Below are 27,014 nucleotides of genomic sequence, written 5' to 3' on the forward strand. Positions count from 1 at the left end.
TCCCTGTGCTTTAAACCGTGATCGGTCTGTGGCAGTGACCCACACTCATCGTGCCTTAAGTGTTTGGGCAAGGGGCATGTCAGAGACCACTCTAAGATCTGTAGGGGTTTTTGCCCCAGGACCCTGAAGGACAGAGCAGCGCCTCAGAGTCCTACTCACGGAGGCAGCTCTTCGGCCCCAGTCGAGCATGCCGTGCCTGACCTGGCCTCGAGCGCCGCATCCTTGGTGCGCAGCATTCTGACACTGTCGATGTGGGAGCCAGTGCCGAGGAAGGACTCGGAGACCCTCTGCACTGCCACGGCTCTACCCATGGACAGGTATCGGTGAGGCACTCCTCTCACTCCCCAGTGCCCCGTAAGAAAAAGGAGGCCAACAGAAGGCTCCCCAGCTAGGTCTAAGGACCAAGTTACGAGCAAACCCTCACTGGGTGCTCAATTGGCCGGGATCCCGTTGACTTATGCCCCAGGAGGGGTACAGTCGAGTCCAGACCCGCACTGCTCACCAGGCCACCACCATGAAGACATACAACTCGCCTCCATGTGGCAGACTTTCGAGGCAGCAGCAGACCTATTGGCATTCACAGTGCCGCCCTCACCTCCTAGGAGGGACAGGTAGCCGGCACTAATCCCAGTCCCTGTACATTCTGTGGGCAGGCCGGCGATGATGTCTGCCATGAGGCCATCCCTGTTACATCAACCACCAGCACCGGGGTTTTTGTGGGGGAGCCTCTTCGGTCCCCAAGCTGGCACCGATCCCCAGCACAAAGAAGCTCCGCTCCTCCCTGGTCGTCACAACCAGAGACCTCAGAGGCGGACTCCTCCCGCTGTGATCATCATCCCTACCTGGCTCCCTAGCAGGGCCAGTGGACATAGTGGGCCTATCATCAAAGCCAGGGTTCCAGATTGTCATCGGTGGCCTCAGTCTTGGGCACTCAGACAGCAGCACCGGCTGCTGCACTGTCCTCTGTGTCGGCAGCGCCATCCCCTCCCCACATCCCGACCTTAACATCAGAGGCCCCCTACACTGTTCTATAAGGACATGGTTTAGCTTAGGCCTCACCCGGCTTTCGTCCCGAAAGTTGTCTCCCAATTTCACATCAACCAGGACATCTTCCTCCTGGTGTTCTATCCTAAGCCGCACCCAAGTGGTAGGAAGCAGAGGCTCCACTCATTGGATGTCCGGAGAGCACTAGCCTTTTACATCAAGAGAACAAAGCTGTTCTGAAAATCCATCCAACTATTCGTGGCTGTGGCGGACAGAATGAAACGTCTTCCTGTCTCTTTTCAGTGGATTTTGTCCTGGGTCATGTCCTGCATATGTGAGTGCTATAACCTGGCGGGGTGGCTGCTCCTATGATCACTGTGCACTTCACCAGGGCACAGACCTCTTCAACAACATTCCTGGCACAGATTCCTACCCAGGAAATTTGCAGAGCAGCAACGTGGTCCTCCATACACACTTTCACCATGCACTATGCAATCACCCATCAGGCCAGAGACAACACAGCCTTTGAAAGAGTAGTGCTCCAATCCGTAGACGATTCTGACCCCACCTCCTGAACTTGGGCTTGGGAGTCACCTGATTGGAATTGACATGAACAAGCACTCAAAGAAAAAAGTTATTCACCTTCTCGTAACTGTTGGAGATGTATTGTTCATGTCCATTGCAATACCCATCCACCTACCCCTCTATCGGAGTAGCCAGAAAGAAAGAACTGAGTGGGGGTAGGGTTGGCAGGGCCCTATATTGAGCGCCATGAAGGTGTGACTCCAGGGAGTGCCCAGGCTGACCATACGGATACTGCTAAGGGAAAAATCTTCCTACTGTCATGCACACAACGCAGGCACACCTGATTTGAATGGACATGAACAATACATCTTGAAGAACAACAGTTACGAGAAGATGAGTAACCGTTTTTTTCACAGTAGAGAGAGGTAAATAGTGGGGTTCCTCAAGGATCTGTACTGGGACCTGTGTAGTTCAACATATTCATAAATGATCTGAAAAAGGGGATGAACAGTGAGGTGGCAAAATTTGCACAAGATACAAAATTACTCAAGATAAGTCGAAAGCTGTGAAGTTAGAAAGGGATGTCACAGAACTGGGTGACTGAGCAACAGAATGGCAAATTAAATTTAATGTTAAGTCCAAGGTAATGCACATTGAAAAAAAAATCCCAACTATACATAGAAATGATGGGATCTAAATTAGCTGTTCCCAAGCAAGAAAGAAAATTTGGAGTCATTGTGGATAGTCTCTGAAAACATCTGCTCAATGTGCGGTGGCATTCGAAAAAGCTGCTAATGTTAGGAATGATTAGGAAAGGTGTAGCTAATAAAGCAGAAAATATAATGCCACAATGTAAATCCATGGTACACCACACCTTGAATACTGTGTACAGCTCTGGTTGCCCCATATCAAAAAAAGATACATTAGAATTGGAAAATTAGAATACAGAGAAGGGCAATAAAAAGGATTGGGGTATGGAATAGTTTTCACGTGAGGAAACTGGGACGGTTCAGCTTAAAAAGGAGTACCTAGTTTACCAAGAGATCCAGATAGCTCTGTTTCAGCAACTTGTCCTCTTCATTATTTACCCCCAATTTTAGTGTCCTCTGCAAACTTTGTCAGTGATGATTTTTTCTTCCAATCACTGATAAAAACGTAAGAGTGTAGACCAAGAATCAATCCCTGTGCAACCCCTCTAGAACTGGACCTGTTTGTCGATTCCGCTTTTACAATGACATTTTGAGACCTATCAGTAAGCTAGCTCTTAACATGGCACATATTAAATGGATTAATTTTATATTCTAGTTTCTTAATCAAAATCATGTGAGGTACCAAGTGAAACACCTTGCAGAAGTCTAAGTATATTATGTCAGCACTGTTACCTTTATCCACCAAATTTGTAATCTCATAAAAAAAAAAAAGGATATCAAGTTAGTAGTTGGAGCCTATCAAACTGTAAAACCATGTTGATTGGCATTAATTATATTACCCTCCTTTTAATGCTTTATTAATCAAGTGCCTTATCAGCCACACTATTATCTTGCCTGGGATCGATATCAGACTGTCAGGCCTATAATTAACTGGGTCTTCCTATTTACCCTTTTAAAATATTGGCACAATATTAGCTTTCTTCCAATCTTCTGAAACTTCCCCAGTGTTCCCAGACTTATTGAAAATTAATATTAATGGTCCAGCTCTTTAAAACACACCTGGTTGCAAGTTATCCCCAAACTGTCTAACTTTAGTAGCTGATGTTTAATATCCTCTTGAGATAATGGTGGAATGGAAATAGTGTTATCTTATATGACTCATCATCCATTTTTTCCCAAATGCCAAACAAATATTTATTGAACACATCTCCTTTATCTGAATTATTATGGATGATTCTGCCATTCCAGATAATTCTACCATTTCCATCCTGTATTCTCTCTTTTCCTAATATACTTTAAAAAACTTCTTCTTATCGTCTTTAGCTCTGCTGGCCATAGATTTCTCCCTGCATCCCTTTTGGTTCCCTTTTCAATTTTCTACATTTCCTAGTTTCTCACTTATACATCTTATCAATTTCCCCTTTTTTTCCATTTGTTATACATATAAAATTATAGCTCCCTTCACTTCCCCTCTATACCATCTCCCTTTTTTTAGCCATATTGTTTTCTGCTTTGTGAAATTGGCCCTTTTAAGCAACAAGTATATAGTCAATGGCAAAAATACTACATTAATACAGAGCTAAGATTGCTTGGTGTTGTGTCATCCCCTTGCAGAATGTTAAGTTAATCAAAACTCAAACTTCTGAAAACCAGGAAATGCTCAGTTTAGGTTGCCCATCCAGCTTTCACTCTGTCCTCCTTAAGCAGTTCCTCAGTATGCCTCACTAACACACATACCTTTGCTCTGTCAGCCCCACAGTTGTTGAAATGTACAAGCTCTTCACTTCCTTTCTCAATTGGTTCACTTCACCCACAGGACTTCTTATAACACTACTAAAGAACAAAAAGGGGGAAAAAACAAAATGGGCCCACACTACCATCCCTCTGGTTCCTCGGAGATAACAATAAGTAGCCAGAGGGAATTATTTGCATAAACTCCACGTGTAGTCAGTGTGTTAGGTGAACCTACACTAATTAGTGGCGGCAGTAGTTTTGGGCCTCCTTTGTAAAAGTGTCAGTGATATGAAGACATGTGTGGATTACTTTGAAGTTTGTGACGGACCTATGATTATTACGGGTGAGCAAAGGGAAGAGGTGCACGTATAAATGAGGATCCAGTGTGCGTCACCTCTGTGTAGAATGGTGTAGATTATGTCCAGTATCCGGGTGTAGGGCTTTTATTACTAAGGACATTGTCAATGGTGAGGTGGAATATCAGAGGATTCTAGTGCTTTAGGGATGATTAAGTGAAAGTGTAGATTGAGATGGTATCCTGTGAGTATAAGGGAGTTGTAAAAGGTTGTGAAAGGTTCTGAAATGGTATCCATGTGATATGCTTTCTGAGGAGTTGGTTAATGCGTGAGTGTATTCCAAGATCTGGAATTCCCTGAACATTAAAGTGCCCAGGGTTAGAGTGTGTGTGTGTGTGAGAGAGAGAGAGAGATACACATATTAAGGTGGTGTTTTGAAGAGGGTAGAGGGGGAAAATGGCATGGGCAACATTTTTTTTTCCTTTGTGAGTGGTTTGTAGAAAAAGGTAAAGGGTTTGTACAGCTCAGCAACTGTGGAGTTGGCAGAACAAAGGTATGTGTGTTACCTGGGCATACTGCGGCATTGCTGAAAGAGGGGCAGTGTTAAGGTTGCATGGGCACTTCAGCTAGGAACTTCCTGGCTTTCAGAAACTGCCACCCATGACTCAGTGTGTGCAATCTCCAGCAATTTAATCCAAAACTCCTTTTCTCTTAGGTGGGGGCTTGTAATTAACTTATTCTTTTGACTCACATTACACCTGTAACTTTTTTTTTAAAATGGCAATTTTTTTCAGGGCTTATATCTCTAGAACCCCGGGTCAAATCACTCCACATTTGGATCACTGACCTGCATCCTCCTGAGGCACATGAAATTTCAAAGAAATCCCATTTTAGAGGACTTGGAAAGTTGACCCTTAAACAGATATTGTGATGCAAGTTTACCTACAATGGCGCTGCTGCGTCACTATAATGTTATTGATCTGGATTTTATTCTATTTGCACATTATAAATGTTATCAAGTCACAATCACTTGTATTTAAGCTACCATTAATTTTTAGTTCTCTGATCAGTTCCTCTTTATCTGTCAAGACAAGGTCCTAATATAGAATTCACCTATGTTGGATGCACCCCTTTCAGAGTCACGAATTTGCCGTCTATTCTACTTAAAAATTCCAGGGATGTTCTAGTACTGGCAGTATGAGACCTCCAGCTTATATCACTCAAATTGAAGTCGCACAGGGTTACACAGCTATTTCCCCCCCCAAAAAAACATTATAAACAGGTGCGTAAGGAGCCAGTCATCCTGTTGACTAGCCTGATATGATGGTCTGTAGCAGATATCAACTAATAGCCCATCTTATGCTTTATCTGTTAAGATATGGATCCCTAAGCATTCAAAATTATTTTCTTCCAAGTTACCAGTGACTTGGAAACACGTAATGTCATCGTTGACCTAGAGTGCAACTCTCCCTCCCCTTTTGCCCACACAGTCCTTCCTAAATAGGTATTTGCCATTGATTTGAACATTCCAATCAATGGGCAATTCCAGTTCCTCTTGTATGGGCAATAAGGAATTTCTTCTCTTCATGCCCTTTGGTTCCTTAATTAATTTTGTTCTCAATATGTCAGATTGGTTCTGCGTGCTCATATCTTCCCTCTTTTTATCCTCCCCCTTTTGTTATTAGTTTAACACCTTCCTGTCTACTCTAGCCAGCCTGTGCTCAAGGAGATTGGATATTCTTCACTTCAGCAGAATGGGAACCAAACTATACAGCTCCCTTTTCCTATAAAAAGTGGACCAATGTTCCACAAAATCAAAACCCCCTCTAACTCTGCCAGTCGTTTGCTTTCAGAATCTTCTACCTTCTGTCTTCCTTCGCTCATGGGACAGAAAGGATCTCCAAGAAGATCACTCGGATGTTCTTCTTCAGCATGTTTCAAAGTTCTCTGAAGTAATCTATTATCTGAGAGAGATCCCATGATGCAGTGACATTAGTGCCGATATGAATCATCCCCAATGGATCCTGGCCCATCAGCTTCAGCATACTATCCAATCTTTGAGTGACATTTCGTGTCTTGGCTCCAGGAAGGCAGCACACAGTCTTATTATCGACCTGTCCTTTGCAGAATGTTCTTTCGATTCTTCTGAGTATTGAATCCCCAGCAAAGATGGTGTATCTTCCTTGCATGGCTGGAGAAGTCTTTGTGAGTAAGCTTGCGTTTCTTATAGGTTGCGCCGAACTACCATTGAGAGGTGTGTTCTGTACATATCACCATTTCCTTGGAACAGCTGAATCTTAAGAAGTATTTTCCACAGTTTCCACATGAGGACTTCTTGTTGACTGGAAACTTCCAGCTATGTGTAATTTCTCCTGCTTCTCTTCTTTCTAGTGTGCACAGCCTGTCCAATCTTGCCTGTCTCCAGCCATGTGGAATGCCAATATGATTTACAAACTGCCAGGCCTCCTCTTTGATATCCTCTCTCTCTGGCTCTGGCTCTTTTTGGTAGCCAGTTCCTTTCTTCCTTGAACCTGAGGTACTGATGTTTCCCAAACCTGGCAGTCTGGGAACTCTTCAGTTTCTCAGTAGCATCTCTATTTGCTCCTCCAAACCAAGAATCTTTTCCTCCAGCACAGTCACCACCTTGTACTTCATGCACAGGAAGCTGCTTCTGGTTTCAGGCAGGGGAGAAAAGATGGTGTATCCATTGCAGGTCATCATCACTATTCCATCCCCGTCCATCTTGAGATCACATGTAGAGCTGAAACTGGAAGGAAACTCTTTCACACTCCCTCTCTCAGCTTCCTCTGGAGCTCTCCTGCTAGCTACCTCTATTCACAGTTCTTGTTTGCCTAGCAAATGACTTTATATACCAGGTCTCCCGGCTTAGCTTAACTCAACTCAGCTCTGCCCCTCACCATCAGGGAGTGATTATCCACTCAGAGACTTCAAACAGCCAAGCTGATCAAAGCCTGAAGGATCAGAACAAACAGTCCTTATTACTTTGACACTTGTGAGTTACCAGCCATGGCATATGGAGTAGAAATAGTCACATAACGAATAGATATGGAGCTTAAAGCTTATCACACAGTGAAATGGGAGAATAACCTAACAGATGGGAAAACATCTTGAATTCTGAAGATAATAAACTGTTGGGCTGATGAGTCAAGAAAAAAATGAGGAGCATTCACAATAGTGTGCTTAAAAGAAAATACTTCACATAGAAGAACTAGAAAAAGATTCATGTAGTATAATAGATTGTAAGTGGCATGTAAAAAACCCAGGTCACGTTGCTATCAGAAATAATTCACTGCACTCAGATTTTCTGTTTTCATCTGTTTAGGCATTTCATATAGTGCTCATCACCCTCATATCAGAGTTCTTTTCACACAAAAAATTTTAAGAAGTTTATTCAGCTAAGTTAATGTAATGGTATACTGAAAGTGCAACTCTGAAAACTGACTCTAACCCTGCTTTCTGTGTTTGACTGATTTTTAACTCTGCATTTGCTCAGTATACAAGTCAGGTGTTGTTTTTTCCCCATAACTCCTAAGCGCAAACTGAAATCTGAGATTGAAGCTGGGTTCTTCCTTTGTTATATTTCATCACCCCCCATAAAGATTCTGCAGCCAAATTAGACTCTCAGTGATGCTTGTGTAACCCTATTACCTTCAATTTGGTTTCCACAGGTATAATTGTTTAGAACTTAAACATAATTGTTTAGTATGGTATGCCAGAAAACGGAGTAACCAGTTCACTCCCTCTTAGCTGTGCTAGTTTGGCAGGGCTAATAGAAACCAACACTCTTCTCACTTATTTGGGCAAACTCTGTGCTAGTCATTCTTTCTTAACCATCCCCCCTGCAACTGTTGATACGATAGGGGGTAGCGGTCTTCCCCAGTGGTAGCAAAGGCATGAGTGCTCGTATTAACTGACTGCTGCCATATTAACTGTTGTGTGGGACCACAGCTCAGAGTTGATCTACATGATGCAGTGGTTAAAACACCATCAGCTTCCAGTGACCTTTCTGCAATGATTGGTGGACCTGCCCTGAAGGTAGATACTGAGGGTGAAAAAAGTGTAATGCAGATGAGGTCACAATGAGCAAATAAGAGGAGTAATTTTATATAGTCAATTTTCAGAGTAGAACTATGTGAGAGAAGGTCATAACAAGAGAAACACTGATGAGTGTTCTTGGAGATGCATTCTAAAGATGGTTGTTCTATCCGGTATGGCCTTAAGGCACATAGGTGTCACATTCTGGGGTGCAATCCAGATCAGTGAGGGGTTATCAGCACCTGCCCTGCAACTTTGGTTGCCTCACAATGCTTTGCTGTTGTAGCTCCCAACCTGGGCCTCTCTGACACCATGCAGGTCATTCCCTGAGTGTCTGTGTACAGCCCTGATCCAACCACTCTGACCCCAGCAGCCTGTCAACAACACACCAGCCACACTCTGGCTCCCAACAGCATTGGTTACTACCTTCAGGATGAACCCAAAACACTCTCAGTCCCTGATTTTCCCAAAAAGCATTACCCAGACCTTTCCTGGACAGTTCAGATATTGGCGCTTCCTTGCCCCTGTACAGGGGTCAATACGCAATAGTTGACTACTTTAATTGAAGTTACCAAACAATTCAGTTTTAACACAACACTGAATTTTCTGATAAAAAGACTGAGAATAAACTTGTTTCCTGCAATATTGAACACCTCTGTTCTAGTAAAATGGATTTTTTAGAGTTGGTTCCAGAGTGAGGAGTATAGGTACGCATGTGCATGGCTTTTAAGCGTGTGCTCAAGTCCTGTTTAATTAGTGAGCTTAAACAGATACTTAAGTGCTTTCCTGAATAAGTTCTTGAGGCCTTGTCTATGCTAAAAAGTTACAGTGACCCAGTTACGTTGTTCAGGGGCATGAAAAATCTGCACCCCAGCGCATGATTTAATTGGGGATCAGTCCTGCTTTGAGCAGGGGGTTGGACTAGATGACCTCCTGAGGTCCCTTCCAACCCTGATATTCTATGATTATAGTTCAGTCAACCTAACCCAGTGTAGACAGTGTTAGGTCAATGGAAGAATTCTTCCGTTGACCTAGCTACCATGTTAGCTACCATGTCTCGGCGCTGCAGCGTTTCAAGTGTAGTCAAGTCCTGAGTTCGTGACGGAAGATAGGTTATCTAGCCTTTGTCAGTATCTCATCGTGTGCAAGACTCTTATTTAAGCGCAGATTAGATGAAAACAAAACATAATAAAACAACTTTACAGCTAACTGATCTGTCCTAGCAATTTGGTATTTCACTTCTGCCAGCAGCCTATGCTGGAAAGTGTTTGTCTTTATATATTCATTTTAGAGGTGGGGCGGGAATGTTCGTTTATGCGTCTGTAACTTGTTTAGGCTCCTGGCCTTCTGTGTGGTCTGAGTTCCAGAGTGCACCAGCACTCCAGGTGCTGCTGCTCTGTGTGCATGTCCCCCAAGTATTCTGTCTTTTCCTTCCAGGATATGGTGTTACAAGCATTACACACATCTGTGTTTTGAATAAAGATGTTGTATAGATATAACTAAAATGTCTGTGTTTATAAATGAGATGAGTTTCAGGAATGGGTTGCAAAACTGAGTATATTAGTAGCACAGACAGGGCCTAATATGAGGATTGAAACCTGGGGAATTGGATTTATCTTTAGATTACAGGGTACATTTACATTCCTTTTTCTATATTTAGATTAGCCTTTTAAAAGAAAACTACTTAATTTTCAATGGCAATGTGTATTTTGTGAAACAGGCTGAGACAAAAATCAGCTTAACATTTGTCACCTGTGGACATTAAAAAAACTTATACTAAATGTAATATTGGTTTACATAAATTGAATTTGGTTAAGGGAAACTTATAAATCAAATGAATCAGAAATGATTGTTCTGATGCATCCCGGCTTGAGGATTTTGTTTACTGAAAGCTTAGAAGAACTTATTCAGCTTTATATTGAAGTGTGATTTTAAAATGACCTATGATATAGTGTGGTAAGTGAAAGATTCAGTCTTCATTGAATAGCTTTTAAAAATAATAAATAGAATCCTAAATAGGATGCTGTGTATAAAATAAACATTTACCAAGAGGAAAACACTATAGTGAACTTTCCATCCCTGCTCCTCTTTTCTGTTTCAGCTACTGCAATAATATATAATCTAATTTCTTTGTGTCTCTTTTTAAATCTTTTAATAATCTAACTTAAACTGGGTCTCAGTAAAACTTGGAGTAAGAGTGACATTAGAGCAGTTCATTAAATAATGCTGTCCTTGCAAAGTGGGTGTCTGTTAATCAGGAAAAGTGGGGTAATGAGCACTTCTAGCGGATGGCTAATGGCAAGCACCTTCCAATATCAAATGCCTTAATCAAGCAATGAAAGCTGTAATCTTAATGGATCAGGTAAACACTTGTAATATGCTCTTTTTTGTATTGAAGTGCAATGAGAGACAGAATTCACCAGTGACTTCTCCAGGATCCTCTCCGCTTGCACAGAGAAGAAAGCCACTTCCAGACCCCGGGCAAATTCCCCATATTAGTCTTCCACCGGTGCCTCCCCGTCTGGATCTCATTCAGAAGGGGGTAGCACGGTCACCTTGTGCCAGCCCTACTGGCTCACCAAAGGTAAATCTTATTTTAGTATGTTTCTGTCAAACTGAATGATGAGAGATGATGCTTGTTAGTTTTAAGGTGCATTTTTTTAAAGATTGGCTAGTGCATTTTTTTAATTTGTTATATCCAAAATATCCCCTAGGCCTTCTACCAAGTCCCTATGTAATTCTAACATGCCAGAATTCACTAAATAAGGGCCTGATCGAAGCCTCCTTTAAATCAGTGGAAATACTTGTTGCCTTCAGTGAACCTTGGATCAGACCTGATGGCCGTCCCCCTATAGGACGTCTTGTAGAATCAGCTAATGACACACAAACATGATTTCTTACTATGTCAGTGTCACACAGGATTAGCTCCAAGCTTATATTTCTCTGTTTTGATGGCAGTGTTACACATGATTAGCCCCATGATTATATTTCACAATTTTAAAACCATGGTATTGACCTACTCTGATGAAACAAGTCCCTGTAATAGTCCCTGATTAGTAACATTAAACAGCAACTGAAAGTACTCTAAAAAAGTACATTTAAAAGGTCATTATCTGCATTAAAATTGCATGCTGTAATCAAATGATGATTTACACAATGTCCTAGCAAGAAAAAATTATGCAAATATCTTGCTATCAAAAACTTAAGGTGTGATAAATTAGGATCTGTGTTTCAAGTGGATTTAGAAAAGGAAATAATAAATTGTACAAAATGAATACATACAGTTTGTGTATGAAGAAAACTGGTGATTTAGAACAGTTTTAAAAATCATTTACTTGAAAGTCTGAAGGAGAACATACATAAAATACTGGATTTAAGTGTCTTGAATTTTCTCTATTATGAGAGAACCATTTTATTGTAATTGGTGTACAAATGTAAGAATTAGCTTAAATTTTGAAGGCTTGTTTTGAAATCTGTATTTGCATGTTTGTGTGCATGGTAGTCCAATGATAAACACGCTATTTCTTTTATCAGCATTTTGCCTTTACACTTGACACTCAGCTTTCTTTTGAAATTAAATTTAATTCTAGCAGCATAATACTTAGCCAAAACAAATGAGGTATATAAAAATGTTTCCTCATCCCTATCATTTTTAGCTCCAGTTTAAGCTAAATGACAGAGTTAATTAAAGAGGCTATGGTCTTACAGCTAATGCTCAAATTCACTCAGTAGCACAAACTTCGAGTAGTGGCCCTATGAGCTCCACTTCAGGTGTATATATGCCTCTCAAGCCCTTGTTCGGAGATTTTAGTTAGCAGTGTCCATTCAACCCATGCATGTGTCCTATACCTCCTTGTGCTGGTTACTGAGGCTATATAGGGTTGTAAGGATGAACCATCCTCAGTTCCTTTTCAACTGCCTTGGCCTGAGATGCAGCCCTAGCGTGTCCGCCTTGAGCACTTCTCAGTTTTTCTAATATTCCTATAGTGGTTACAATTGTCTTTATATTTATATATAGTTATGTTATAGTTAGCTAGATAAGCTGAGAGAAGATTTTGTTTTCCTGGCAGGGCATGCCTGGCTTGTCAGGTTTCAAATGTTGCCTTTCTTTCCGAGAGTCTATACCTCTTTAACATGTCCGTTGCTTGGGGGAGTCTCCTAGATGTGCAGCTTCTGCCTGGCCCTCAAGTCCAGGGTAAGGAAAAACATGGAGATTAAACTCAGATACCCAATGATGGATTGCTCCCTTTGGCCATCTTCTGAGTCACATCAAGAGCCCCCCCTCTCCCCCGTACATCTGTCTCCTGACAGATCCAGTGCCTCTTCTACATCGGCACAGACTTCCCCTAAGAAAGGTGAGACTTTGGAGGCTTCAGGGAAGACTTCCAAAAAGAGGAGCACGGACAGTCTCTTTAAGGAGCCAGCTCAGAAGAAGTCAAGGTTCCTCGAGAGATCTACAGTCTCTGAAGGCTTAATCTCTCAACTTGGTACTGTTAAGTTTAAGGACACCCCTCTGGTATGACCGGGGCAGTAAAATCCCAGAGCATGAGGAGAGAGATGGCGCCATTAGGGCCTTGGTATCTTTTACCAGCAAGGAGGGCAAGCATAGACACTCAGAACTGGCACCATTGAGTCCAGCCAAATGTCAGTACCTATGCATTCAGCTCAGTTGTCTGTACCCAGGCATTTAGCACCCTCTGCACCGAGCAAGAAATGGCACTAGACACCATCAGTGCCTGATTTGGTATGTCCACTATTGGCTGTACCATCAGCTTTGGTGACTGGCCTTGGCTTCCGAATCAGTGCCGATCCCCTATTTGGTACTGCAGGAGTTCAGACGTACTAAGGACCTCCTGATAATGCATGAACCCACCTGGGTACTGAGTGTCTTTCGATACTGAGACCTGGAGCCCTGGACTACCTCATCTGGTACCACAGGACTCTCCACTGTTTTCTGTGGGTGCTCCTTCTTTAGATGAGGTGGAGGAGGATGAAGGAGACCTCCAGTTAATATCCTCTATTTCTTTTGAGGATTCTCCAACATATCCCTTCAGGAATCCATCAGGCTTATTACCAAGGGTGGTGAAACCAACCCTGCATGCCACTTCCACTTCTATATGGGTCCCCGCAATGGCTACACTGGTATTCAGTTACCTTATGAGTTCTCCATTTGAACTAATGGCAACTTGTTCTCTGTTGCATTTATCTATGAAGACAGCCTTTTTAGTAGCAAGCTCATAGAGTTAGGGAGATTGGAGCCTTGATGGCAAATCCCACCCTTTTTATGGTCCACACACTAAATTCTTACCCAAGATTCTATTGGAGTTCCACTTTAATCCTTTCATCTACCATTGGTTTTCCCAAAACCACATAGTTCTCTACAGGAATCCTGTTTACGTATTAGAAGGGCATTAGTCTTCTACTCAGATAGGATCAAGCCATTTAGGAAGTCACCTAGGCTTTTAACTTCCTTCACAGATAGATCCATGGGGTCCTCAATCTGTACTATCAAGATGGATATCTGGATCTATTGTCACTTGGTATGATGCTGAGTATTCATTCCCCACCCCCAAAGAGAGAGAGCACATTCAACCAGATTGGCCACCCCTGCCGTGGTGGTGCGGGGAAGGGACTGCAAACTTACTGGCCCTCCAAGTCACATACGACAACCTTCAGAAGTTTGGGAGCCGGGGGTTGGGGCTTCAGCCCCACTCCTGCTGAAGCGCCGAGCTCTGGCAGGTATACCCCGCAGGGCAGAAGTCCCGAGACTCCCCCTCGCCCCTGCAGGGCAGAAGTCCCTACCGCACCACCCCTTTGAAGAGCTTGGGACCTCTGCCTTGCCCCTCCCCCCACCACTCTCCTCTCCAGTCTGATAGGTGGGAAGGAGGCCAGGGCTGCTAGGGAGCTCCCCAAGCCACACTTTAATGGAAAAAAAAACTGCATGTGGCTCACAAGCCAGTATGGCCACCCCTGCCCTATGGCATTACTGAAGAATGTACCAGTATCTGAAATATGTAGGGCCACTACATGGGCTTCAGTATATACTTTTTCAAATCATTACTCCCTGATCCATGCTGTCACATCTGATGCGGCACTTAGTTCAGCAGTTCTGCACTCTATTGTGAAGTTCCCTCCTCCATCTGTGGTTACTGTTCAGAAGTCACCTGAAGTGGAACACCCATAAAGACACTATTCAAAGAAGAAGAGGTTACTCATTTTGTGCAATAATTGTTCTTGAGATGTGTCCCCCTGATGGTTCGCCACTACCTGTCCTTCTTCCCCCCTGCTTCGGACTTTTCTTTAGGGGATGTTTAAGTGGAGAAGGAACTAAGGGCAATTTGCCTATGCACCCCTAGGGTATTCGTCACAAGGAGGCATAGGGCCCATGCATGGACTGAACGGACTCTAACTGAAAATCTCTGATCCAAGGGCTCGAGAGGTGCATGCACCCCTGACGCAGAGTAACCTCTCTTTAGTGTAGTACAAAGGGAAAGAGACACACTACTCCTTCTTTTTGGAGTATATATTGAATTCTTTGCACCCCACACTGAAAATGCACTTTTCAGTATTGTATATAGTCCACTGTTTTTCTGTGAAATCCAAAAAAATTCAGCTACCTCAGCCAAATACCACTATTTAGTAGAAAATTACATTTTGTTAAAAACTTGGCAGTAAAGCTGGTTGGAGAAAAAAGTTGACTTTTAGTTGAAAAACAAGAACCCAAACACTGAATTTCCAATTTTGCAACAAAAAGTTGGAATTTTTCACAGAAAGACACTTTCCACAAAAACATACTTTTAGTTAAAAACCCAATTTTCCTGGAAAAACAATTTTGACAGAAATTTTTCGACCAGCTCTACCTTGTAGCCTTCTTGAAAAAGTTCATCACTGATTTTTTTTTTCATTAAGTAGAAGCTAGATTTAGTCACTTTTACTCATGTTGCATAGCACCTTAGAAGTAGTTCCACTTATTTCTGTGGGATCTACTAGTGGAATAAGTTAGTATTTAGTGTGATAGACTGTTGCCCTTGAAATTCATTGAGGGAGTACCTGCAGAGTAAGGCTAACTGTAGTGCTTTCTTCCTCTCAGCAAAATTGTGGGTTATTTTTCTTGTAGTGTTAATATTCATAGATTCCCCAGGAAGAAGGGACCATTATGATCTAGTCTGGCATGCTGTATACAGTAGAACATCAGAGTTATAAACGCATTGGGAATGGAGTTTGTTTGTAACTCTGAACAAAACATCGGTTATTCTTTCAAAAGTTTACAACTGAATATTGACTTAATGCAGCTTTGAAACTGTACTGTGCAGAAGAAAAATTCTGCTTTCCCTTTATATTTTTAATAGTTTACATTTAACACATTATTGTACTGTAATTGCGTTTTTTTGGGGGTTTTTTGTGTTTGCTGCTACCTGATTGTGTACTTCCGGTTCCAAATGAGGTGTGTGGTTGACTGGTCAGTTCGTAATTCTGGTGTTCATAACTCTGAGGTTCTACTGCAATACAGGCTATAAAACTAACCCAGAATTATTCCTAGAGCATATCTTTCAGAAAAACAGTTCAGCCTTGCAAAATGCTATACCGTCCAGGCACAAAATTTGCCTACCTTTTACCATGATGATTAATAGTAATGATTTCGGGGGTGGTGGACACCTCAGATGATTTGATGAGCATAATTTTGCAAGGTGGTGTTAATAATTTAATTCTTATGAAAATCCAGTTTTTTCTCATATACTACTTTTATAGGAGCTTTGTAACTCCATAGATATATTCCTTTGATCACTAAGTTTCCTGCTTTTTAAAATATACTTGGGTTCATTATTTTAGCGAACAATTTTAAAATATATTTTATTTAATTTCTGATGCTGTTCAAATCTGAACAAGAAAATGCTCTGACAGAGGAAATGTACTGTGTGAGAACTGCAAGCATAAATATACAGTGAGCATGTTACCTGAGTGTGACTTGAACAAGTTTGTTCTAGTAGTAGATGGCATGTGTCACGGTTCCTTCCCCACTCTGAACTCTAGGGTACAGATGTGGGGACCTGCATGAAAAACCCCCTATGCTTATTTTTACCAGCTTAGGTTAAAACTTCCGCAAGGTACAAACTATTTTAACTTTTGCCCTTGGACTTTATTGCTGCCACCACCACGGTCTAACAAATATATAACAGGGAAAGAGCCCGCTTGGAAACATCTCCCTCCCCCCCCCCCCCACCAAAAAAAAAAATCCTCCCAAACCCTACACCCTCTTTCCTGGGGAAGGCTTGATAAAAATCCTCACCAATTTGCATAGGTGACCACAGACACAAACCCTTGGATCTTAAGAACAATGAAAAAGCAATCAGGTTCTTAAAAGAAGAATTTTAATTGAAGAAAAAGTAAAAGAATCACCTCTGTAAAATCAGGATGGTAAATACCTTACAGGGTAATCAGATTCAAAACATAGAGAATCCCACTAGGCAAAACCTCAAGTTACAAAAAGACACAAAAACAGGAATATACATTCTATTCAGCACAACTTATTTTATCAGCCATTTAAACAAAACAGAATCTAATGCATAACTAGATTGCTTATTAGCCCTTTACAGGGGTTCTAACCTGCATTCCTGCTCTGGTCCCGGCAAAAACAACACACAGAGAACCCTTTGTTCCCCCCTCCCCCCCGCCCCTCCAGCTTTGAAAGTATATGGTCTCCTCATTGGTCATTTTGGTTAGGTGCCAGCGAGGTTATCTTTAGCTTCTTAACCCTTTACAGGTGAAAGGGTTTTTCCTCTGGCCAGGAGGGATTTAAAGGTGGTTAACCTTCCCTTTATATTTATGACAGCATGTAAAGAGCAGAGTTGACCGTAGGTGCATATGCGTTCTAAATAAAAATGGGACTTGTCCATTCTGCCTCCTGGTCCCTAACCGCTGCTGCTCCATGCTCCTTCCCTCCCTCACCACCCAGTCCATTTTACGGTGTTATTCCCCACTCCAAAAATGCTGTTTTCTGCAAAAGACATTTTGAGTTCCCAAATATGTCTCCGAATCCTTTGCATGACCTGTAGCAGTGTTTCAAAGGAGATATTGTGGAAGCCAGAGCAAAGGAGGATTCTGGAGAAGTTTAATCACCTAGAGATACCAGCCCTTCTCCTCCCTCCCCCCGGTAGAAAGAGGAACATGTTTTCTGAAGAGAGAGTTTCTGATCAAGAACCCCACTGCTGGAGAAGAAGGGGGTTGGGATTGGCATCCCAACACTATTATAATGCCACCTTAATATCTCGCATCTTAGACAAATGCCTGCTTAGCCTATGCCTGAAGTTTGTCCCTTAGACAAAAAAGGTAAAGCGGTACGTTTTCATGAGTTTTGCATCCGTAGACTTAATTTATTTTAATTTCTGGTTTTGTTTAGTCTTCTCCGTGTATGGTGAGGAAACAAGATAAACCCCTCCCAGCACCACCACCTCCCTTGCGAGATCCTCCTCCACCTCCACCTGAGAGACCCCCTCCAATCCTGCTGGACAACAGGATAAGTAGACATTTGCATCATCCTGAAAGTGTGCCTTCCAGAGACCAGCCTGTGCCACTTGAAGCCTGGTGCCCCAGAGATGTGTTTGGGACAAATCCATTAATAGGATGTCGAATCCTAAATGACAATTCCCCCAAACCAGGACTCACTGCAAGTTCGAATATAAATGGAAGGCACAACCGAATGGGTTCTGACCCAGGATTTATGAGAAAACATAGACGCCATGATTTGCCTTTAGAAGGTGCCAAGGTAAGCAATGCGTGGCACAGAGCGTGAAGCCTAATTTTATGTGTTAATCCAATGCGAAGATCTCATGTTGGTTAGAGTGCCATTTTATGTTGGCTGATGTCGATCTGCTTCATTTGAAGCTTTCCTGTCTATACTTAATAGAAAGGCTGTAAATAAGAGAGGCTTGTTAAATTCTGTAATTTAAAGCAGCAGTAAATGAGGTTCAGAGTTAGGATTTAATTTTAACTTGAAGCCATCACAAAAATGGCAGCGCAGGAAAAACCGTTTGCAAATGATCCATAGAGTTGGTGCTGTTACTGACCTCAGTTATATGTTGTCTGGCATTCAGCTTTGGAAATACCATATTAAAGTTACACATACGTTTATTGATAAGTGCTCCAGTCCTAGATGAGTTGCGGACTCTGTAACCACAGCAAACCACGAAATGTGTAAATAATAAATGCACATGTCATAGCTTATACATTTTAAAATATTTAAAACAAGTTATCAGATACTTTGTATATGGGGGTGGGGGTGTGTGTGTGTGTATATGGGGGTGTGTGTGTATACATATAAATCGAATGTATAAATTGCCTTTTTTAACAGTAAAAAGAGCACATTTACATTGTGATTAAAAAATCCACAGCATCAAGTATCTGAGCCTGGGTCAACTGACTTGGGCTTGCAGCACTGGGGCTGTCCCCCTATAAAATTGCAGTGTATGTACTTGGACTGGAGACCAAGCTCCGAGAGCCTCCCCTATCGTAAGGTCTCAGAGCCCAGGCTCCACCCTGATCCCGAACATCTGTACTGCAATTGTATAGTCCTGCAGCCTGCTACCCGCAAGCCTGAGTCAACTGGTTCAGGCCAGCTGCCGTCGTGCCACAGGTATTTTGTCACAGTGTAGACATACCCAAAGTGCCCTTAGTCACAACCTCATGGGCTGCAATTCTCAATTTGATATTATCACTCCTGTAAATCTCACTGAAGGAAAGCCATAAGGTTGCAGTATTAGGATAACTAGAATTGAGCTATGCTTGTATCTCTGCTCATTCTTGTTGCAGTTAATTGCAATAACATCCATTTTGGCAGCTGGATCTTTGTCTGGTTCTCTGTACTCCTTCTGTGGCCTTCAACAGGGAGATAGAGGGCACCTGCTGTTGGAGCTGCAGTAACCAGCAGTGGCTGGTAAGGCAGACATGGGTAGCTTGGAGATAGTAATTTTTGATGTGAAGGAGCCAGCCTCCGAGGATGCCTCATCGGCTCTCTATAGTGAAGGGGATTGGAAGATGGAGGGTGATGCCATTTACAACTTCCCTTCGAGGCTCTGGGCTGCTCTGGCTTTCTTGTGGCCCGACGGAGGGAGAGGCTAGTGTGATTCTCTCCTGAGTAGTATGGTGTGGCATGGGCAACTTCCCCTGTCCACAAAACTAGCAGAGCTCCCTTTCCATACACTAGGTGCAGGAGGGACTGGCTTTGGCTTTATGCTGCTTCTCCCTGGGCTGTCTGCCATACTAGGATCAAGAAGAAAGGGAATCAAGTGGCTAAGCCCAATCCACAGAGTGTGGCACGAATCTGTTCAAATTATTTCTAGCTCCACAAGCAGTTTGAGCCAGTGAGTTCTGCCTCCAAAATTGCAAGTAGGCTCAAGATCCATTGTAGGAACTCTGGAAAATTACGTATAATATGTCCAAATAAATGTGATTAATTTTGAAAATGGAACAAACTTCTAATGCTGCTTTTTAGTACTAGAGTCCTGTTGCTGAAAGCTATGGAATTGGTGGGTGAGGCAGAGCCATGTTATAGCTGACATTCTGATGTGATCAAAAATTGCTTTAGAAAAAGTACACAAAGCAATGAAAATCTAGTGAGATCTCTGCTGATATCTTAATGAATCTTAACAGGAAACAATATCCAGCACAGTTGTTAAGTTGGAGAATGTGCTTCTATTTTAACTACCTTTCACTGTCTTACAAGCTTCATAAAAGAAATGATGCATGTTTACTGTACTGTTCGCATAGTTCCCGAGAACAGTTATGTATAGGGCCATCTAAAGGCCAGTAGCTGGTATTGGAGGTTTCAGAGTAGAAGCCGTGTTAGTCTGTAACTGCAAAAAGAACAGGAGTACTTGTGGCACCTTAGAGACTAACAAATTTATTAGAGCATAAGCTTTCGTGGGCTACAGCCCACTTCATCAGATGCATAGAATGGAACGTATAGATATACACACATACAGATAAGTTGGAAGTTACCATACAAACTGTGAGAGGCTAATTAGTTAAGATGTGCTGTTATCAGCAGGAGAAAAATACTTTTGTAGTGATAATCAAGATGCCCCATTTAGACAGTTGACAAGAAGGTGTGAGGATACTTAACATGGGGAAATAGATTCAATGTGAGTAATGACCAAGCCACTCCCAGTCTCTGTTCAAACCCAGGTTAATGGTATCTAGTTTGCATATTAATTCAAGCTCAGCAGTTTCTCGTTGGAGTCTGTTTTTGAAGCTTTTCTGTTGCAAAATTGCCACCCTTAAATCTTTTACTGAGTGGCCAGAGAGGTTGAAGTGTTCTTCTACCGGTTTTTGAATGTTATGATTCCTGATGTCAGATTTGTGTCCATTTATTCTTTTGCGTAGAGACTGTGGGAATAGAGTCTGGGAGTGGCTGGGTCATTACACATATTGAATCTATTTCCTTATGTTAAGTATCCTCACACCTTCTTGTCAACTGTCTAAATGGACTACCTTGATTATCACTACAAAAGTTTTTTCTCCTGCTGATAATAGCTCATCTTAACTAATTAGCCGCTCACTGTTTCTATGGTAACTTCCAACTTATCTCTGTGTGTGTGTGTGTGTGTGTGTGTGTGTGTGTGTATATATATGTGTGTGTGTCTTACTATATGTTCCATTGTATGCATCTGATGAAGTGAGCTGTAGCCCACAAAAGCTTATGCTCTAATAAATTTGTTAGTCTCTAAGGTGCCGCAGGTACTCCTGATATTGGAGGTAGAAGGTCAGATACAGTTTGCTTCTTATCTAAGAGTAAACATCCCATATTAGAGCTGTTCTTCTACATTAGTAATGATTGAATTTTAATTCTCTTGCTCCAGTGTGATTGTGAGTCTTGTCCTCTATAGTGGTTTGATGTAAGGTTATATTTAGATGTCTCAAAATAATAGAGTATCTCTTCCATAAGGGTCAAATGTTGCCCTCAGATGCATGTCCATGACTCCTATTGACTCCTGTGGCAAACTTGCATTCACACAAGTCAGCAAAAACTATTTTTGGTAATATACTTTCAGTGAATATAGAACATCAGGGATTTACCCAGTTGCCTGCTATTACAAGGTACCTAAAGCAAAAATATAGCATCTCTGTGGCCAACATCAATGTGGAGCACATCATAAAACTTGTCAGAAGTCCAAGTTTGTGTTACACAAGTATCATTGTGGTTGTGTCTCATAAAATACAGCTTTCACAAAAGGTGCAGTTGCATCCTTCAGGAAAATGAATACATTATGCAGAGTTTTCGTTCACTGGAAGAGTAGGATATGGTTTTCAGCCATTAGGCCTTGATTTGTGCATGTGGAAAATTATGTGGGTGCTTTCATGCATCTGTGCTACTGGGTTTTACACGTGCAAATTCTAATCATGGTGCATGTCAGTGTTAGAATTTTTAATGTATACATTGCAAATGTTTGCACCTGTAAAATGCAGAGGCATGTATGTATGCACAGTTTTGCACACGAATAAGTTCAGAACCAGCACTTAATAAATTATGTGGAGGACTGGCTTAAAATTTGTCCCTTAAGCAATGTCTTTTTTTATTTTGTATCTGTGTACTGTTCCATTATTGTTGTCACACATCAGCAAACCACTCTCAAATAAAAGTGGATTAAAATGAACAATTCACATGGGAAAATTCTTTGCCAAAGGTGAATGTTGGTATCAAACAAACAAAAAACCCCACCCTCAAGGGATTTCTTAGCATCCTCCTTCTATGAGGACATTACAGTTGATTTGTAAAGTGACATTAGGAATTTGAGGCTTAATGAAGTTTTCTAATTTGCTCTTAATGTGTTACACCTATATCAGTAATGCACAGTTTTGACACTTCCCCTTATTTTTAGTCTCTAAACTCAGTTTAAGACTAAAACGACAAACTAGGTACACTGCATTCCCAAAATACAATGCTTTGGTAATTATTAACCACACTTGGCCTTGTAGTTATTGCCAATATAACTGGAAAAGTTTCAGAGTAACAGCCGTGTTAGTCTGTATTCGCAAAAAGAAAAGGAGTACTTGTGGCACCTTAGAGACTAACCAATTTATTTGAGCATAAGCTTTTGTGAGCTACAGCTCAACTTCATCGGACGCATACTGTGGAAAGTATAGAAGATCTTTTTATACACACAAAGCATGAAAAAATGGGTGTTTACCACTACAAAAGGTTTTCTCTCCCCCCACCCCACTCTCCTGCTGGTAATAGCTTATCTAAAGTGATCACTCTGCTTACAATGTTTGATAATCAAGTTGGGCCATTTCCAGCACAAATCCAGGGTTTAACAAGAACGTCTTGGGGGCGGGGGAGGGGGGTTTGTATCGCAGAGCTTGGCTGTAGACAATGGATCGTGTGGTGTGGTCAGGGTGAAAGCTGGAGGCATGTAGGTAGGAATAGCGGTCAGTAGGTTAGTAGCCTTCACCACACGATCCATTGTCTACAGCCAAGCTCTGTGATACAACCACATTTGCTCCAACCCCTCAAACAGAGACAAACACCTACAAGACCTCTATCAAACATTCTTACAACTACAGTATCCACCTGCGGAAGTGAAGAAACAGATTGATAGAGCCAGAAGAGTTCCCAGAAGTCACCTACTACAGGACAGGCCTAACAAAGAAAATAACAGAACGCCACTAGCCATCACCTTCAGCCCCCAACTAAAACCCCTCCAACGCATTATTAAGGATCTACAACCTATCCTGAAGGATGACCCAACACACTCTCAAATCTTGGGAGACAGGCCAGTCCTTGCCTACAGACAGCCCCCCAACCTGAAGCAAATACTCACCAGCAACCACATACCGCACAACAGAACCACTAACCCAGGAACCTATCCTTGCAACAAAGCCTGTTGCCAACTGTGCCCACATATCTATTCAGGGGACACCATCACAGGGCCTAATAACATCAGCCACACTATCAGAGGCTCGTTCACCTGCACATCCACCAGTGTGATATATGCCATCGTGTGCCAGCAATGCCCCTCTGCCATGTACATTGGTCAAACTGGACAGTCTCTACGTAAAAGAATAAATGGACACAAATCAGATGTCAAGAATTATAACATTCATAAACCAGTCGGAGAACACTTCAATCTCTCTGGTCATGCGATTCCTGACATGAAAGTTGCGATATTACAACAAAAAAACTTCAAAACCAGACTCCAGCAAGAGACTGTTGAATTGGAATTCATTTGCAAATTGGATACAATTAACTTAGGCTTGAATAGAGACTGGGAGTGGCTAAGTCATTATGCAAGGTAACCTATTTCCCCTTGTTTTTTCCTACCCCCTCCCCCCCCGCTCCCCCCAGACGTTCTTGTTAAACCCTGGGTTTGTGCTGGAAATGGCCCACCTTGATTATCATACACATTGTAAGGAGAGTGATCACTTTAGATAAGCTATTACCAGCAGGAGAGTGGGGTGGGGGGAGAGAAAACCTTTTGTAGTGGTAAACACCCATTTTTTCATGCTTTGTGTGTATAAAAAGATTTTCTGTACTTTCCACAGTATGCATCCGATGAAGTGAGCTGTAGCTCACGAAAGCTTATGCTCAAATAAATTGGTTAGTCTCTAAGGTACCACAAGTACTCCTTTTTCTTTTAACTGGAAAAGTGTGTATCCTAACTTAAATTGGGCCCTCCCTTTTTAGTGTTCAGTTTTGTTTTTTGATTAACAGGTATTTGTGTATTCAGGTTTTTTAGCTTGAATTTCTTGGTCCTTTGACAGGTGAGAAGAATACTTTCATGAAAACAGAGTATATCCATTATTTATTTGCTAACTCTGTTTTTAAAACAAGACAAAACAAATAGCTAAAAGCCTATATTGTAGTACTTGAGCAGCTAATTCCAAAGGATGGATTTGAAAATTAAGGTGGTAATAGAGTGCCTTAGAGGGATAAAGAGAACTTGCATAATTTTCCAGTAATTACTGGAGATCACCTTTAACACTGTAAAATAGAGAACTTCTCAAGTACTTAAAATTACTAATTTGAGACTTTCTCCAATGAAGACTGTTTGAATTACTCCATTTGCTTTTCAAGCAGGTGAAAGAATGTTGTATTTTTAATTAGGAAAATATTATTTCTGAGGAGTTGGTTTTCATCCGCTGTATACGCCTGAAAACTGTAGGTTCTAAAATTAGGCATCAAGGCAATGAACATGCCCTTTGTCAGAGTGGAATGTTCGACTTCCCTACTGATATCAGAGACTACCTTTTTCATGTGAGTTAAGTGTTTTTAATGCTCCTGGGGCTTAAAATCTATTGCCTGAACATTGTATAGCTTTGCCTTTTAAAACTGAAAAATTACCATTTTTGTATTTTCAGTATTCTTTATTTGCAGGAAGGCACACAAGTTGAAGATACTGATTGCTAGCACATGTTGCTACATTTTTGGCTATCAAATGTGAAGCAAAAGTATTGTAACATAAAAATATTAAAAATTATATTTAAAATTAAACATATAGCTTTGAGATTTGACTGACAGCCCTATCCTAAGGCTATTGGGGTGAGTGGGCTTTGTATCTTGCCCTAAAACCTTTTTACTCTTAACGATCTGCACCTGGTTTTCATGAAAACTGAGAAATCTTTTCCATAAGTAGAAGACGATGATTTAAAGCTGTCCAGCTATAATTTTTAAGACATTAGATAGCTGTGGCCTTTGCAATGACCTAAGAAAAATATTCCTGATTCTACTGTAATCAGTTTTATCAAGAGGTTCAGTAGTGATTCTTAGACCAGTCTAACTCTGAGCTGCTCTACTGTAACTTAACTTCCTTTTACTTGGAAAATATATAACTTGTATTATGAAGAGAGAGAGGAATGATTTGTGATTTAACTCACTACAGTTGAAAGACGTGGGTTGCCTCTTCTGTCTGTTTGCTGTGTGACTTTGGGCAAGCTGCTTAACCTCTGTCTCCATTTCGTAAAGTGGATATTATACATACTTCAAAGGGGTGAGGTGGGAATTTAATAAGTGCTGGTAAATTGCTTTGACGTGATCCAGTGACAGGAGCTCTAGAAGTCCATGATATGGTTTACAGAGTGACTGTTTTCCCATCCAAATTCACATAGAGAAAGCACCAACCCTTACATCCAGCTAGACTCTTGTTGAAAGCCCTTTAATTTGAGTCATATTTTAAGAGTGTTGGGTTTACATTTACAGTTCCGATTATAGCTTTGTAGTAATGTTGCATGAGTCCAGTCTCATGGCTAGTAGAGGTGTCATGTTACTCAATCTGAGTAGCCAACCAATATGAAAATGCCATGCCATTGAGCTCTGGAGAGGCCTTATATTAGCCCTTTCACCAGTTGGCATCTAAATTGTCCTCTTTAGGTTTCAGGCTTACCCCATTTCTGTGAACAAGGCCATTCACACCTCTGCATTGCTGTTTAAGTCTGTCTGCCAGTTCTCAAAGTTAACATTGCATGAGTTTTAATACTTGATTAATGTTTCAATCTTTATGTATAATTTAATGGAAGCTAAGATTTAGGAGCACAAGTCTGCAGCAAGTGTTTACGTTGTGTCCATCAGTTCAGGCTTCAAACTCCTGGGGGATGGGCGAGTAGACCTTTTTGAACTTGTAAAACGGTACACTCCTGTGATGCTATATAAGTAACAATATCCGAGTAACATTTCTGTCCATTTTTCAGGAATTTTCAAATGGCCATCTAGGAAATGAAGAATATGATGTCCCTCCTCGACTTTCACCCCCTCTCACAGCTGCCTCCATCCTCCCTAGTATGAAGTAAGTCATCTTTGTCTGGTGTTTTATTATAAAAGAAATGCATTAATTACATAGACAATTGCACTGATTCTGAACCACTGTAAAAAAGAGCATTAACGAAGTTCTCCTGGTGGATGTGTTTCCCATGAACTTGAATGGGGTTTTTCAAAGGTAAATTGTGTTGACTAAGTGGGAGTAATTGTAATGCTAATTTAACACGTCACACATTTTTTATAGTAAAATGGCATGAATTCTGGTAGGCATTGTGTATAGGCTCCTAGCAGTGGGAGTGCAGAATAGAAGTTAGCCGTTCCTATTTCAGTTCCCCTCCTAAGCCCATGGAGAAGCTACTCAAAGCTGTTCATTAGAGGAGATATAGGACAATGTCTAGAGGTAGAGAGTGTGGGGTGCGTGCGTGCGTGTGTGCACGTATCATTCCAACCCAGCAATGGTGTTTATATTTTCCGTGCTTATTCCTGCATCTAATGCTTTACCTGCAGTTTCTGCTGGCCAGATGATGATCCCACAGTATGGCCATTGTTGCAGAGTACAGCATGGGCACCCATTTATTTGGGATCAGCAGATGCCACTTTCCTCTCACTAGCCAGAATGTGGCCTGGTGAATTTTGTCATTTCAAGTTGCAGGCTATCTCTTAAGCTTTGAGTTGCATGATTTGTTGTTTGATGCCAGATGTTGCTCTCGGCAACAAGTGAATCTTCTGATTGGGCTGTGATTTCCGCCAGGATTTTCTACAGAAGCAATGGATTCTACAGCACTCCAAACCTTCTTTTGTAAATAAGTTGTATGCTCTGGATTTTTTTCTTTGTAAATCATATTATCCCACAATACTTGATGGCCCCTGTTACGGGAAGTCACCTGATGTACTGAGATACCACCAAGTGTATCTGTTCTGCCAGCATGGGCTCCCCCTTTTACCTGTCTTGCTGAGCTGGGCTCTTAAAACCTCCTCTAACACACTCATAGGCAGGGCCACACCCAGGTGCAGATCAGCTCT

The 27,014-nt window shown here is 41.7% G+C and overlaps 1 protein-coding gene across 2 annotated transcripts in view; it reads left to right on the plus strand.

Moving 5' to 3' along the window:
- Positions 1-27,014, plus strand: part of CBLB (Cbl proto-oncogene B) — a 198,054-nt gene that overhangs the window by 136,575 nt on the left and 34,465 nt on the right. For both annotated transcript variants that reach the window (XM_077821171.1, XM_077821180.1), the window contains 3 exons: positions 10,644-10,829; positions 17,643-18,008; positions 25,925-26,019. In XM_077821171.1, the coding sequence (XP_077677297.1) occupies positions 10,644-10,829; positions 17,643-18,008; positions 25,925-26,019 (647 nt within the window). The remainder of the gene's footprint in view (positions 1-10,643; positions 10,830-17,642; positions 18,009-25,924; positions 26,020-27,014) is intronic.

Source organism: Eretmochelys imbricata, chromosome 1, assembly GCF_965152235.1.
Source record: "Eretmochelys imbricata isolate rEreImb1 chromosome 1, rEreImb1.hap1, whole genome shotgun sequence".
In the NCBI taxonomy this organism is placed as follows: Eukaryota; Metazoa; Chordata; order Testudines; family Cheloniidae; genus Eretmochelys; species Eretmochelys imbricata.